The following is a 14,292-nucleotide window of genomic DNA, read 5'->3' on the forward strand; positions in this document are numbered from 1 at the left end:
GGGGCATAGGAATTGGTTCATTTTTTCTCCTTCTAAATATAGTCCGGCCCCCCACAAGGTCTGAGGGACAGTGGACCGGCCCCCTGCTGATAGACCCTCCTGGAGATTGGATGCTTTCTGCCAAGGATTCTGTAGCTGCGATTCCTGCATCGCACGGGGTGGACTAGATGAGTCTTGGGGCCCCTTCCAAGTCTACAGTTCAATGATTCTAGCATACTGCAGTTCTCCAATTCAAAACTTGATACAAAATGTACATATTAGAGGGAAGTATCCACAAAATGTGTATTAGTTGAAATAAGAAACAAAAATGAATTATATAGGCCAAAATTTCATATGAAGCAACACATATTATGTTTAAAGTGCTTCAAAATTCACACACAGATTTTCAAGTGGACTTTAAACAAATAAATAATTTGCAAATTGCTGCAGAAACCTGGAGAAAACAGAACAAAAGAAACAAAACCAAGAGAAACTGAAATTGACAGAGCCATCTATCCCTCACTCTCAGACACTCCAATCTGTCAATCCTTTCCGTGTCCGGGCCAGGTGAGCTTTCCCGTGCAGCTTCCGGGAAACCAAAGTCTTTGGGGTTGTTTTTTTTGGGGGGGAGTATGGTTGCAAAGCTGAAACTTAAAGGAACTGACGGAAGGGCATCACCAGGAGTGTGAAGCCTGCATCTCAGACGCACGTTTGTGATGTCGAAGTATTTCGAAATTGGATAGAAGATGCAGAAGCACTGACTTTTAACAGGTGGCAGCCATTATGTGCTCTCCACAGCTGACATTTCCCCAGGAAAGCTAAACCACCTTGCCAGTCTGCAGGGCTGATTCTCCCACAGGAGAAATCCTGTGTTTGCAGAGCAACCAAGGAGCCCTGAAGATCCCTTTCCTGTCTCTTCACCCACACTCTTTGCCTCATCATGTTGGAGCTCCTACTGCAGTGCAGGACACCTGGTGTGGCAGTTTTCACAGCTTTGACATATTTGCTTGCTTAATTCCCACAGAAAGGCCTTATAAATCTATGCCCTGAAAAACCCCTTTCCCCTTTCCCCATGCCTCCCGGCCTGCTCTTTGTAAACATCTCTGCATTTGCCCGGGTTCCTTTTAAACTGTTTGAAGCAGATGAAAGAGACAGGCCAATTAATCAAGAGTAGCCATTTTCCTGGCCCAGCAACCTCTTCCAGAGTTAAAACAAAGACCAACCATTGCTAGATCTTTTTGTTTCAGGGCCTCCCTGAATTTAAGGCTTGTTAACCCCTAAGGACTCCTGAAACATTTGCTGCCCAAAGGCCCATAGCCAAACTTGGCATGCCTCCGATGAAGTAATGCCATACCTGTCCATCTGTCTGGCCTCTTGCTTTACAATATTTGGAGTGAAAATGCATGTCGTATAACTTTTTGTGACATTGTTTAGAAAGCGGCCATTTGTATGTGTCAAAATGAAGTGCAAATCACTCCTCCAGTCAGCAGAAATGTGGTTTTCTTTCTCAATAGATATTTTGCAATGCGTGCTTGTTATGATTGCTACTCAGTTGCGCATCGTCCTGTTCCTCCGGAAGAAAGTGCAATGTAATGGAAAACATTGAGGGAGCCATTATGTACAGATGGCATCCAACCCATCATTTTGGCTCTCCCCATATATAGCAGTTGTATTTATGTATCACAACTAGCGTGAATTAAGTCTGAGTTAACTTGAACATGTCGTTTTGCCTTACTCTCAACAGCTAAACTGGGCTGAGCTGTGATTAGTGCGGAAATTTGGCCTCTAGTTCAGACATCTCCAACAGTTGTGGTCCAAATTTGCTCAGCTGCTGAGAAAGAGGCAAAGTGCTGGTGCCTATTTTCTTTTTTTACTTCACAGTGTTGAGAGAGGGATCATACTGGCTTGGGGCCAATGGAGACATCGCATGACATGTGTAGGTGCTGCTGTAAATGCTGCAAGTGTCTTCTACACACAAGAGAACGGCAGGCCTTTGAGACCTGACTTGGGGAAGTTCCACTGTGAGTTGTGGAGGGGGAGTTAAAAACGCCTCTGTGGTTATGAGCAACAGCCACGCAGGGTGCAGTGAATCAATGGGAACCCTAGAAGCCCCCGAAACATATTGTTGCACCTACCCAAATCTCTGAGCATTCCAGTTCAGTCTCCTTGGAATGAGCATCAATGACGATCTTGAAGTCTTTAGGTTTTATTTACACAGAAATACAACCTGAGTGGGGCTCACAAGATTAAGACTCTAGCAGATATTGCCCCCACTTTTGGTTCCCAGAAAAGCCTCAGGCCACAAGCCTTGGGGTCCATCACAAATCCAGACATGCCTCTGTCTCTCCTGCTTCCAGTATTGGCTGAAACACATCTCTCCACCCTTCGCCCATGGATCTCCATCCTAGGATGGCATGAGACCTGGCCAGGTGGCAACAGAGCACATTCTGAGAGCAAAGAGGAGACACCCAGAAAGTGTAGAACAATGCAGCTACATGAGAACATGGATCATTCCTTCCTCCCTCCCTTCGTTTCTATCCTTTCTATCTCCCCACCTCACTCACACACACACTTTGGGAAGTCATGTTACCATACATAATTTCCTTGGCAGGGCTGTTGTACCTTCAGGGCCACGTAACAGGCCAGGCCTTCTCACCACTCCTCTCACCTGCTATACTTCTGCCTGTTCTGCAGCTTTTCATGGCTGCATCTTTCCCCCTCAAGTCCAGAGAAGTACTGATGAGGAAGTCTGCACCTGCTGACTTTAAAAAGGCCAGATTCTTCCCATCAAAGCTTCGCAGTGTGCTGTGCCACCTGCCCCCCTGCGGCTCCTGACCATTCTGCTTCGGCCCCCAACTCCTGTCCAGGTGGCATCACTGTGGAACAGTGTTCTGCTGCTCACATGGAGAGGAAAAACAATCTCTTATTCAAGTAGGCACACATGATGAAGATCAGGATACTCCATGCTTTATTTTTTTTTTTAAAAAAAAAAGTCAAAGCAGCAACTAGGGAGGCAGCTTCAGTGGTGGGAGGGGGCTTTAACCTTTCCCTCCCAAACCTTTTACTTGATCCAAATCACCCTCAGAAGTTGCCAGCAGTGTCTCTTTCCTCCCCCCACCCCAGAAAGAAACCTCTAAGCCACAGCACAGGGGTGCAAGTAAAGTGATGGAACAGAAATCACAAAGACAAATGTAAGCTCAGAATTGCTCAAAATTCAATTTTTATTTAAAGCGGGAAATACCCTCAGATAATGGCAAATGCCCTCAGATAATAGTAAGTGCCCTCAGATAATGGCAAATGCCCTCAGATCATGGCAAATGCCCTCAGATCATGGCAAGTGCCCTCAGATAATGGTAAGTGCCCTCAGATAATGACAAATGTCCTCAGATCATGACAAATGCCCTCAGATAATGGCAAATTCCCTCAGATAACACCAAATAATGATTCCTCCTTCATCACTGACCACATATATCACTCTGGTTTGGGAAGAGGATTCATGGGAAGTGGTTCATTGGTGGGAACACATCCACATGTTCAATCAGGACATCCGCTAGATGGGAAAGAAGATAAGAAAAGTGAGTCTTCCTTACAACCAGGCCCAGACTCATCACCAGGCATTCTTAGACAGGTTATGCCCCCTCCCATGCCCCAGCAAAGCCCAGTGGGGTTGCTACCCACCCCCAACATCCCCTTCCCCATTGCCAGACCATTGGGGGTCACCGGCCTCCACCACTTGGAGCCAGCATCCCCATAGCATCTGGGAACAGCTGTTCACTCTCCACCTTGCTTGGGGGCTTTGAGGCAGGGCTGGGATTTCAACCTGAGGCAGGTGTGTTACAGCAAAGAAGTGAGCCCTCCTCAGACCCCAGTTAGGCTGCCAAGGATGGCTTTGGGGTGGAGAGTGAGCCCTGTGGGTTTGTTCTGTGCTTGCAGAATGGACAGCTTGCCTTCGTTGATGGTATTGAACAACTCGGACACCGCTGGCGTAAGAATTCCATTTATTGCTATCCCCTGTAGAGACAAAAAAAAAAAAAAAAAAAGCCTTAATCAGGTCCTTTATTTAACCCAAAAAGCAAATACAAGAGAACTCCAAAGCAGCTGCTGAACCCTACTCGGTTGGCTCCAAGAACCTCTGTGGGTTCTGCTGCCTAGTAGGTGGAGGCCAAAGGGCAGCACCAAAGAAGAGGCCAAAAAAATCCACCTGAATAATCCTGGACACACTGGTAGATCATGTTCCCTCTCTGCTTGATACCAAGCTTGGATATCACTTTTCTTGAGACAGTCTTTTTTAAGCCGCTTTGAGAAACCTCTCTGGACCATAAAACAGATACTTACAGGCATGTTGTTGAATTTTAATGCATATGCCAGCAAATCACGGATGGTGCTGATAGCCAGCTGTCTTTCCTGCTCATCTTCTGCATTGAAGTAAAAGGTCAGCGGCTGTGGGAGGAAAAAGCACCATAGTATCAGGGGGCTGGTTTCGGCTAGAGAGGCAAGCTACCATCTCCACCAAGGAGTCCTCCCCACTATCTGAGGGAGATACTTTGTTCAATGTTCCAGACAGCTCAAAAAGGCTTTCTCCCAAGTCACTAAGCCCCAAATTTGCTTTGGGGGCCCCCTCTGGCTGCTGCACCCAGGTGGAGACTGAAGAAAGGGCCTTGACAAAGGTCTGAGTGGCCTGCCCTTCCCCAGCGTGTCAGGGGACACCCATGCTCTGAGTTTGTGATGCTGCCTGATCAAGCTTTTATGCCAGCAGGCTCTGCTGAATTGAATCAATACCCTAGTCCCACCATCGCACTTACTTGCATGATGCATGACAGGGTTGCAAGGGTTGGGGACTCAGCCAGCAGGCGCCTGACCATTCCATGAAACTGCTTCTTAAGCTCCTGGCAGTGAAAACCATTTTCACAAAGATGGATTCACAGATTCATGGGAGGAGATGATGTGGAAAGACATGGAGGGGGATAGATAACAGATTTTTAGCACTGAATAAAAAGAAGTGTGATACTGAAGCAAACTGGCAGCTTCAAATGAGACTAAGTTTTCACTCATGGAAAAATAATGAGGCAAAATTCACTTTCTGAAAGGAGATGATGTTTTAAAAAATCCAAGTGTATAATAGCTGGAAACCAGTGAAACCAAAAGCATTATCAGTGTAGCTAAGCTTACTGTCTCGTTGAAAAATTAGTAAGAAATGAAAAGATGTGCAAAAATTTCAGGAGATAAATTGAACCAATAGAAGTCAAGAGTAATGATCAAAGCTACAAAGAATTTACCTCCTTTTCATCATCGGTCAGTCCATAAGTGTTAGCAATTGGACAGAGCATTCCACCGACAATGGTCGATTTCTTACTTGCCGTAAATGCAGGTTGCAGGAAGCTGTCACGAGGAAGCAAGAAATAAGATAAGACCAGTGGTTGGTTTCCAGGGGTGTTGGGAGCCCCACCCCCACTGATTTGGGACCTCTGGAGACTGTACATTCAAAGTCTCCATGACCCACTGAGGAACTAACCCCATCCATGATTGACCCATCAAGTTCCAGCTTCCTTCAAGGAAGAGAGGAGATTTTTTTGGGGGGGGATACATCTAGCCCTAGGAGCATAACAGCCACCAGCGATTTTTCTTTTATTTTTTAGAGATAGAAGCTTCTATTGCCACAACCTACCTACCCTGTAAACTTGTTGTCAAGCTCAATATGGCACCCTCGGCCCATTTGTGCAGTCACTGCTATTTCCCTGCATTTTGATTCTTCTCACTCAATCTAAATTGCCAGCCACTGGCTGCCCTTTCCTCAAGCAGGTCTCTCTCTCTCTCTCTCTCTCTCTCTCTCTCTCTCTCTCTCTCTCTCTCACACACACACACACACACACACACACACCACTTCTAATTCCCAATCACTGTGAATAAATACACGCACACAGTGCCAACAACATACGTCAGGCAGGTGATGTTCTCCATTCCTATTTTCAATACTTTGGAGGGGACCGGAAACATGTACCATCTCTCCATGATGTCCTGAGAAGAGTTTAAAGAGCAGAAGAGCAAAGTCAGTTCCCCATGGAATTCAGGGGGGCTGCTCCAGCCCCAGACTCAGGGGTTGACTTCAATTGCAGTTGGAATGCCTGTCCCAAATGCCTGCAAATTCTTCTTCTTTGCCAGACCCAGAAACTTGCTTTTCACAGACCATTACCCAAACCTCACCCCCATCCCTTCCGCCCACCTCCCCACTGGATTTCTCATACTGAACCTCACTTACCATAATAGCCGCGCAGGTGGGTTCTTTATGATACACCACTCTATCATTGCTCATATGATAGATGTACTCGCTTGAGTAGCGAGTACAGAAGAGGAAAAAATAATCCTTGCCGAGATTCTAAAAGTGGAAAAAGTCAGGCTTTTAATCAGGAAAGGACTTCCCTAGGCTGTCCTTGCCCCACCCCTATGGGAAGTTTGCCCTGCCCCTGGGCGCCCTGCCCCAGGCACCCAGGCAGCTTCCTCTGCTGCTGGGCAAGGTAACCTTCTGTGCCGAGGGGTCTTGTACCTGGTCTATACTCCTGCTCCCACTGATACTAACCTGCAGAACTGGGTCAATGGCAGCCAAATTCATTTCTGCAACTGAAAGAGGAGAAAAGGATGTGAAGGAAGGTTCATCCATCTATTTACATCTCATGCATCAATTTCTTACTAAACCTCTTGCTACCACTCTTAGGACTCTTCAGAGGACCTCTTCAGATGACCCTCTCTGCTCCCCGTCTCCATCCCCCCATTCTCTCACATCTCCCCTTCACTTTGGCCAAGCCCCCACCTCCTTCCCTCCCTCTCTCCTGCTTGTCTCTCTTTTCTTTCTTTAATGTGTTGTGGCTTTATTCTGCACTGTAAGGCTGGTGGTGTATAAAATGGCATGTGGAGTGGAGAGACTGGAGAGAGAGAGAGGCTTCTTGTCATGTCCAGTGGGGTTACACAGTGACACTGGTGAGTGGAAGATTACAAGCAGACCAGAGAAAGGACTTTTCCACACATTGCTGAAGGATGGAACTCCCTGCCACTAGATAAGGGGATGGCTGCCATATGGGACAAAAGAAAGAAATTTGTGGCAAATAAGGTCATTGGCAGCTAAATATTTCCCCCAGGAAAAAAGGCAGCATGTCTTTCAATAGCACCAGTTGTTGGGGATAACAATTCCTGTTGTGGATTTTGCCCAAAACATCTGGTTGGCCACTAGGGGAACAGACTGCTGGACTTGATGGGCCACTGATCTGCTCTTGCATGGCTCTTACAAAGAAGCCTGAGCATCAAGCTCTTTGCTCTCATCCTGACCTCTCCACAAAACAAGACACCTCCCCAACAGCACCTTCACCTAACCTCCCTTCCCAGGCAGATCTACTACAACAACACATGCACCACTTTCACATACTTGTAGAAGAGATCCTTAAAGGGGTGACCTTAAAGGAGTGACCTCTGCAATCCCAAGACAGTAGGCTTTGCGGGTGGTTAAAGCTAGAAGAGATGGGGGAGAGGTGAGACCCAGAGCCAGAAATATTGTGTCGAGAATTGTCCCCTGTAGAGACCACAAAACCACTGCAGAATAGCCCAAACAGAAAAAATGTGCAGCCTTCACTGTTTCAAACTATTGCATGGCAGTTCAGTGAAATGGCCTCTAGCATTTCCAACACATCAGCATCTCTGGAGAGGGGCTGCTAAAGCCTCCACTCTCCACTGATTCAATGAAGCCACAATGATGGTCCCCCAAATCTTGGCCAAAGCCACATTCATTAACTGCCCATCAAGGTTCAATTTTGCTCAGTAGCAACACAGTGAAACCGCTTGCACCATTACAGCTTGCACCATAAAAAATCCCCCAGCAATGTTTGATTTTACTCAATAGGAACACAGTGAAACAGTTTCCACCATCACAGCTTGCACCATAAAAAATAATCCCCCATCTAGGTTTAATTTTGCTCAGTAGCAACACAATGAAATCACTGGCACCATCACAGCTTTCACCATAACAAATAATCCCCCATCTAGGTTTAATTTTGCTCAATAGCAACACAGTGAAACGGTTTCCACCATCACAGCTTGCACCATATTTTTTTTTAAAAAACCCAAACCATCCAGAAACAAACCACTCTATAGATATAAGAAACATAATGACCAATATACAATTTTCATAGAAAATAATATATATAGAAATTGATACTGTACACACACACACACAATTATTAGCAATTGAATGTTATTTGCACATGCACTCATAAGTAGCATTGTCAAAGCAATGAACCAAAATTAATAATTAACTCCCATGTGCCCACCCCTGCACCCCTGCCACAAACCCATCTAACCGGGAAATAAATCTAAGTCCCTAGCATAGCACATAAATTAAAAAAAACCATTGGTACCTATCTCAAGTCTGTGATCCAAACCTCGTAGCGAGCCAGACAAAGCGAGGCAGATATCAGCAAGCAAGCAAGGAATAAACCAGCCGCATGACCACAACACTCACGCCCCCCAAAAGTAGAGGGACCAAGGGTTGGACCTTTCCATTGAAACTTCCAATCAGTTTCACTGTGTGGGCGGACCCACACAAAACGTAGATTATGAATTACCATAATCTATTGGGGCGGAGGGAGAACCATCTCCTATGTGGTGAACTTCAACATAAGATGAGCTCCCCCCCCCCCCTTTGTTTAGATGGAATGGCAGCGTTTACTGCCGCTCTAATCACGATGCCAAGGACACCAGGAGCCTTATCCAAAGCTGGAAATATATGTACAAAGTTCCAAGGAACTTCTGCAGAAGAGAAACTGGCATAGTCTAGTGTTGTCTATTTGGATTCATTATGGCTCTGTTACTGTGCACAGTTACAGATAGGTAGCCGTGTTGGTCTGCCATAGTCAAAATAAAATAAAAAATCCTTCCAGTAGCACCTTAAAGACCAACTAAGTTAGTTCTTGGTATAAGCTTTCGTGTGCATGCACACTTGGTATCTGAAGAAGTGTGCATGCACACGAAAGCTTATACCAAGAACTAACTTAGTTGGTCTTTAAGGTGCTACTGGAAGGAATTTTTTTATTTTTACTGTGCACAGTACATTAGAAAATGCAAACCTCCAAGTTTAGGAGAAGGCCTGTAGTTCAGTGGTGGGGCAATTCCCAGTGGCATCTCCAGGAAGGGTAGGGGGAAAAAGACACTGTCTGAAGTCTTGGAGAGCTGCTGCCGGCCGGTGCAGCTTCCTAGGTATACTCTGGTTTTAAGTAACTTTCTCCACAAGACATGCACATTCATGCCTTTTCATGATACACAGTACAGAAAGGGCTTTCTATATAAGAACGCAAGTACAAAAACCCTGAATATAAAAGAAAGGAAACTTCCTACCTCTGCCACAAAGCTGTTGGTGCTGAAATGTGACCTGACCAACATTTCAAAAGTGGGGGAAAAACAACTTTCCTTCTTTTTAGCATTTATGAACCAAACAATACTGTGCCTAGGAAGAAAGGGGGGACCAGTGTGTTTCTCTATGGGTGCCACAGGCATGCAGTCGCCCCCTTCCCCTCTGAGAGAGGGAGACACAGCAATGAGAGAGGTGGCTGAGGGTGGGGAGTGGGTGGGGGGCAAAGGGTGTCACGGGGGGGGGGGAGGAAAGCAGACGAATGGAGAAGGAGGCAGTGACAGCACAGGCTGCAGTGAGCAGATCTGCTACCCCTCCCAGGCAGTCCGGATCCAGCATCCACAGCAGATTCTCCCACTCTGCTTCATACAAAGGCCAGCAATGCCAAAAGGGGGCAGACTCTGCCAGAAATGCAATTCAATGTAAACCATTGAAAAGTGATGCATGGGGGGGGGGGGAATCTTAATTTCACATATCTGCTCATGGGGTCTGAACTGGCAGTGAGAGAGCAGGAACACGACCTTGGGGTCATGGTAGATAGTTTGATGAAGGTGCTAGTCCAGTGTAAAAAAGGCAGATTCCATGCTAGGGATCATTAGGAAAGTAATTTAAAATAAAACTGCTGATGTAATACAAATCTATGGTGTGACCACACATGCAGTACTGTTTACAGTTCTGGTCCCCTCAGCTTGAAAAAGAGATTGCAGAGTTCAAGAAGGTTCAGAAAAGGGCAACAAAAATGAAAAACAAGATGGAGCAACTCTCCTATGAAGAAGGTGTGAGAGATCCTGCTTCAGAAAACCAACAAACTTACCTCGATTCAATTCATGAAGCGGGTGAGACTATAGAGTAAACTGTTCTGCCAGGCTTAGCTAGATCACTTCCCCAAGCTTGAGAGGAAGGGCTATCAAGCTCTTTGTTATCCCACTTTTCATCATTTTGCACCATATGAACCCTACCACTAAGGAGGTCTAAGCTGTATGTTCCAAGCTTAGACCGCATGGCTCAAGCAAGCCATCTTTGTGTTTTATACAAATAATTTAGAAACAATTTAGAACCTAAGATATACTGCCTGTGTTTTGCGTGTTCAGACCCAGAAACCTCCACCCTAAATAAATTCACACTTGACTGAAATTTTGGGTTTGGTTTTTGGCAGAATTTAGGCCACAACGTTATTGATTACAGAAAGTGAGTGGTTGCATAGGTAGCCATGCAGGTAGCGCTGACCCAGGGTTCCAGCATAGGTCAGCCAAGGGTGAACACCTGGATAAGCAGAAAGCCAGGCATGAGCTATCTCCGCCACCCAAATGTCCCCCTGGACTCAGGCATGGACACCATCCCATCACAGGGGTTGACCAAACCATCAAGTCCCTGGATTACTTTAACGGAATACCCTTCACATAGGGATGGTGAGAGCATTCTCCCATCCCTATCACCTGAACCACAGCCTATCCGCCACACAAGCCCCGCGCTTGCCGCCAGCCACTCAGACCTGTAACCAATCCCTTAACCCCACTGACACGGAGGTCAGCCATAAATCAATCTCAATCACAGATAGATGAACCCCATCAAGCCTGTAAAGGGACGCATCGCGAAAGGTAATGCCTGGGTGACGGATCACCATCCCGCCCAAGGTCAGAACCTTCTTGGCCACTGCACTCTGCATGCGCCTCCTGGCCATCTCAGTGGCAGCTGGGCATTGGCTAACGCGCCACACATGTCGCTGCAACAGCTGCAACCAAAAGATTTTGGGTCCAGGAAGAGCTGCCTTCAACTCCTCCAAGTCCTCCTGCATGCAGGTCTGCAGGCTCAAGCTGGGAGCTTCCGGCAAATCATTCTTGCCCAGCTGCACCACCATCGCCACAGGTGTGCCTTCCGCAGACACCTTGTTATGCACCGTTGGGAGAAGCTCCTCCCAATGCATTCCTCGTTTGGACACCCAGGAGACACTCACGTGGTCGGGGAGCCCAAGCCTGTGTCCGAATCCAGACTCCGCCACCCTCCTGCTGGCCCAGTGGACAATGCTGTGCCCGACTATCCAGACGTGCAGGGCAGGCAGACCTAGGAATGAACAAAACCACATTAGCAACTGCACCTCAGCACTGCATCCGAACATAACTCCTGTATGCGTCAGATTTCCAGCGGCCCAGATCCTTAATCCTGTCAACGGGCAGGCCCCAATGTGCAGCGGTAATAGCTGCCCCAATACGGAAGGAATGATGTGCAAACTTACTAGTCAGCAGGCCACATGCTGCAATTGCCTTATGCATCACTGCAGCAAACTGATGCCTCTTTAACAGGGACCCATCCTCGTGGACCAGGAAGGGGCCATACCCAGGCGGGTGAAGTGGCAAATGTCTCTTGGCATCCTCCACTGTACAAGGGCTGGACCTACTAGCGGCAGGCAGCCTCATCGAGGCACCTCTGCCCCACTGGTCCATTTTGGAATTCCAAATAGTGAGCACCAGCTCATCATCAGACAGCTGAACGTCCTGCAAAAGCGAGCCCTTGGAAGCCCTTCCTTTGTGCTGACTCCAGCACCACTCTGCCCACACGCAGTGCACCAAAAGTTCTATAGAAAAAGCTGCCGAAAAGAGTCTTGCCTCATAAATAGACCAGCAAATTAGTCTCCACTTGTAGCGCACAGCGCTTAAACCGTCAAGATGCGACCGGCCTCCTACTTGGCGACTTTGGTGGCTGCAACCTGGCCCAACCTTCAAGAGCCTTGTGCACCACAAACTTTGTACAAAGGTCTCTAGAATAAAGGGACTTACAGAAAAAATGACATGGGAGAAGACTGAGTTTGGATGGAGATCACAGCACGACCCATAAACCGCAGGTGAGCCAATTACTGCAACACCTGATGTATGAATGGCGAGTTTGTACTGTCGCTTGTCAAATGCTGTTCTCTAAAGCTAAAAAGTCCATCCAGGCCTTCTTATAAGACCTCAATGTGGAAGGAGAAACAGATGCTACTACTCCCTGCTGGACTAGGCACTGCCAAGGTTCCAAAGGTAATCTGGGAAATATTCCCGAAGCTGCTGGGCCTCCAAAGCCAGGGATCTGAAGCGCTCCATCTGAAAACAGGATAGGGCATCCACAATGTCATTATTAGTGCCAGGAATAAAGCGGGCAGAAAAAACAATACTAAACTTGAGGCACCGTAGCACAAACGTGTGTAACAGGGCAGAGAGCCTGGAGTGGGATGACTGTTTTGCCAAAACGCTCACCACGACCTGGTTATCGGACCAGAAACAGACCCACTGGTCCTTGAACTCCGTGGTCCAGATGTGCATTGCCACTACAATGGGGGGAAACTCAAGAAAGGTTAAATCACAGGCTGTACCCTGCCAGTGCTCAGGCCACCTCTGAGCGCACCAACAGCCATGGAAATAGAGCCCAAAGCCCAATGAGCCAGCAGTGTCCGAATGGACCTGGAAATCGAATTGCACAAGGATACGCCATTGAACTCCTCCAGGAATTCAAGCCATATCTCCAGGTCTGCCCTAACCTCGCTGGACAACCAGACCCGGTGATGGGGTGAGCGCAGGCCAGCTGAAAGTCTCTTCAAAAATTACTTCTTCATATAGTGGATGATGGAACTCAGTCCCACAGGAGGGCCACTTTGGATGGCTTTAAAACAGGATTGAATGAATTCATGGAGAGTATGGCTACCAATGGCTACTATCCATGATGACTATGCTCTACCTCCATTCTCGCCCCTGTTCATGGCTGGCACCAGAGGCTGCCATCATCAAGCTCCTGACGAGGCCCCTCCTGCAGCAAGGGGTTGCAGAAAAGACCTCTGCTGTGCCTGTTGGGTTGGGTGGGTGCCCTAATTCACAGCTAACTAGTCTTCAAAGATTCATATATCTGTTACGTTCCCAGCCAGGAAATCTCCATTAATTGTTCTGTCTGCTAAGAGGAGATAGGATGTATGTACCCCTTTACTTCCTCCCCTGATTGCCCATTTCCAAAGTGACACATGCCTATACGTAGGGCAGTGTGTGCCAACCTTTTATGGTCCATGGGCAATTTGGAATTTTGAAAAGGTGCAAAAGGCACCAATCTAGGATTGCCATATTTTGAAGATCAAAAATTTGCCGACTTCTACTTTTAACTAAGGATCGCTTTGATGACTCTCATGGTCCTGGGGTCATCAGGAAATGGCGACCTTTAACGCAGTCAAAGCCCTCCTCTCATTGGACAGTGTGCTGGTATAGTACAGTGAAGCCAGGCCGCTGGTCCTTGCCTGCTACGCCTCGCCTGTTGGCATCGGCACCGTCTTCAGTCACTGGTCTCCAGATGGTTATTATTATTATTATTATTATTATTATTATTATTATTATTATTATTATTATTATTTATACCCCGCCCTCCCCAGCCAAGGCGGGGCTCAGAGCGGCTTACAAGCAATAATAAAAACAAGTTAAATGATTACAACTTAAAAACAAAATTAAAAATACAACATTAAAATATTGAAACATTAAAATATTAAAATGTAGCCTCATAGCAGGAGGAGAAGGAAAAGAAAAAAGAAAGAGAGGGAGGGAATCAAATTGGCGTGCCTGACCGTCCGCTGAGTACGCTTATGGTGGTTCCTTCGTCAGCAGTGGAGCCAGGGAACTCGGGCTCAATGCCACATTTGGTCGCACCACAGTTGCAGCCAAAATCGGGTGGCCACCCAGACTCTGGTATTGGCCCTCGGTGGTCCAGCAAGTTTTCCAAGCACCCAGCTTATTTAAAAGACTATGTTCACTGGACAAACTGCACATGTAAAGCTGTATGGTGAGTAGGGTCAATTAATATGCTTATGTGCCTTACTGAAACCAATAAGGGTATTGCTGTATATAATGGAACCACTATGATCGTAACTACTGCCTTATCTCAGTGGGGAGTGATGTTGTGTATTGAAGTACTCACCC

General features: G+C 46.9%; 2 protein-coding genes across 3 annotated transcripts in view; one reads left to right on the plus strand and one right to left on the minus strand.

The window, feature by feature from the left end:
* Positions 1-14,292, plus strand: part of LOC308578475 (uncharacterized protein) — a 49,380-nt gene that overhangs the window by 11,003 nt on the left and 24,085 nt on the right. The window lies entirely within an intron of this gene.
* The window catches only part of LOC308578470 (uncharacterized protein), a 71,856-nt gene continuing 60,745 nt past the window's right edge, over positions 3,182-14,292 (minus strand). Inside the window, exons 2-10 of one of the 2 annotated variants that reach the window (XM_081178905.1) lie at positions 7,394-7,476; positions 6,554-6,594; positions 6,236-6,352; positions 5,915-5,994; positions 5,256-5,358; positions 4,782-4,865; positions 4,315-4,419; positions 3,927-3,990; positions 3,182-3,529 (exon numbers count right to left, since the gene is read on the minus strand). In XM_081178905.1, coding sequence (XP_081035031.1) covers positions 3,474-3,529; positions 3,927-3,990; positions 4,315-4,419; positions 4,782-4,865; positions 5,256-5,358; positions 5,915-5,994; positions 6,236-6,352; positions 6,554-6,594; positions 7,394-7,476 — 733 coding nt within the window. In that variant the 3' untranslated portion in view covers positions 3,182-3,473. The remainder of the gene's footprint in view (positions 3,530-3,926; positions 3,991-4,314; positions 4,420-4,781; positions 4,866-5,255; positions 5,359-5,914; positions 5,995-6,235; positions 6,353-6,553; positions 6,595-7,393; positions 7,477-14,292) is intronic. The other variant, XM_081178906.1, reaches the window with a different exon arrangement.

The sequence above is a fragment of the Podarcis bocagei genome (genome assembly GCF_964188305.1).
Source record: "Podarcis bocagei genome assembly, chromosome: Z".
In the NCBI taxonomy this organism is placed as follows: Eukaryota; Metazoa; Chordata; class Lepidosauria; order Squamata; family Lacertidae; genus Podarcis; species Podarcis bocagei.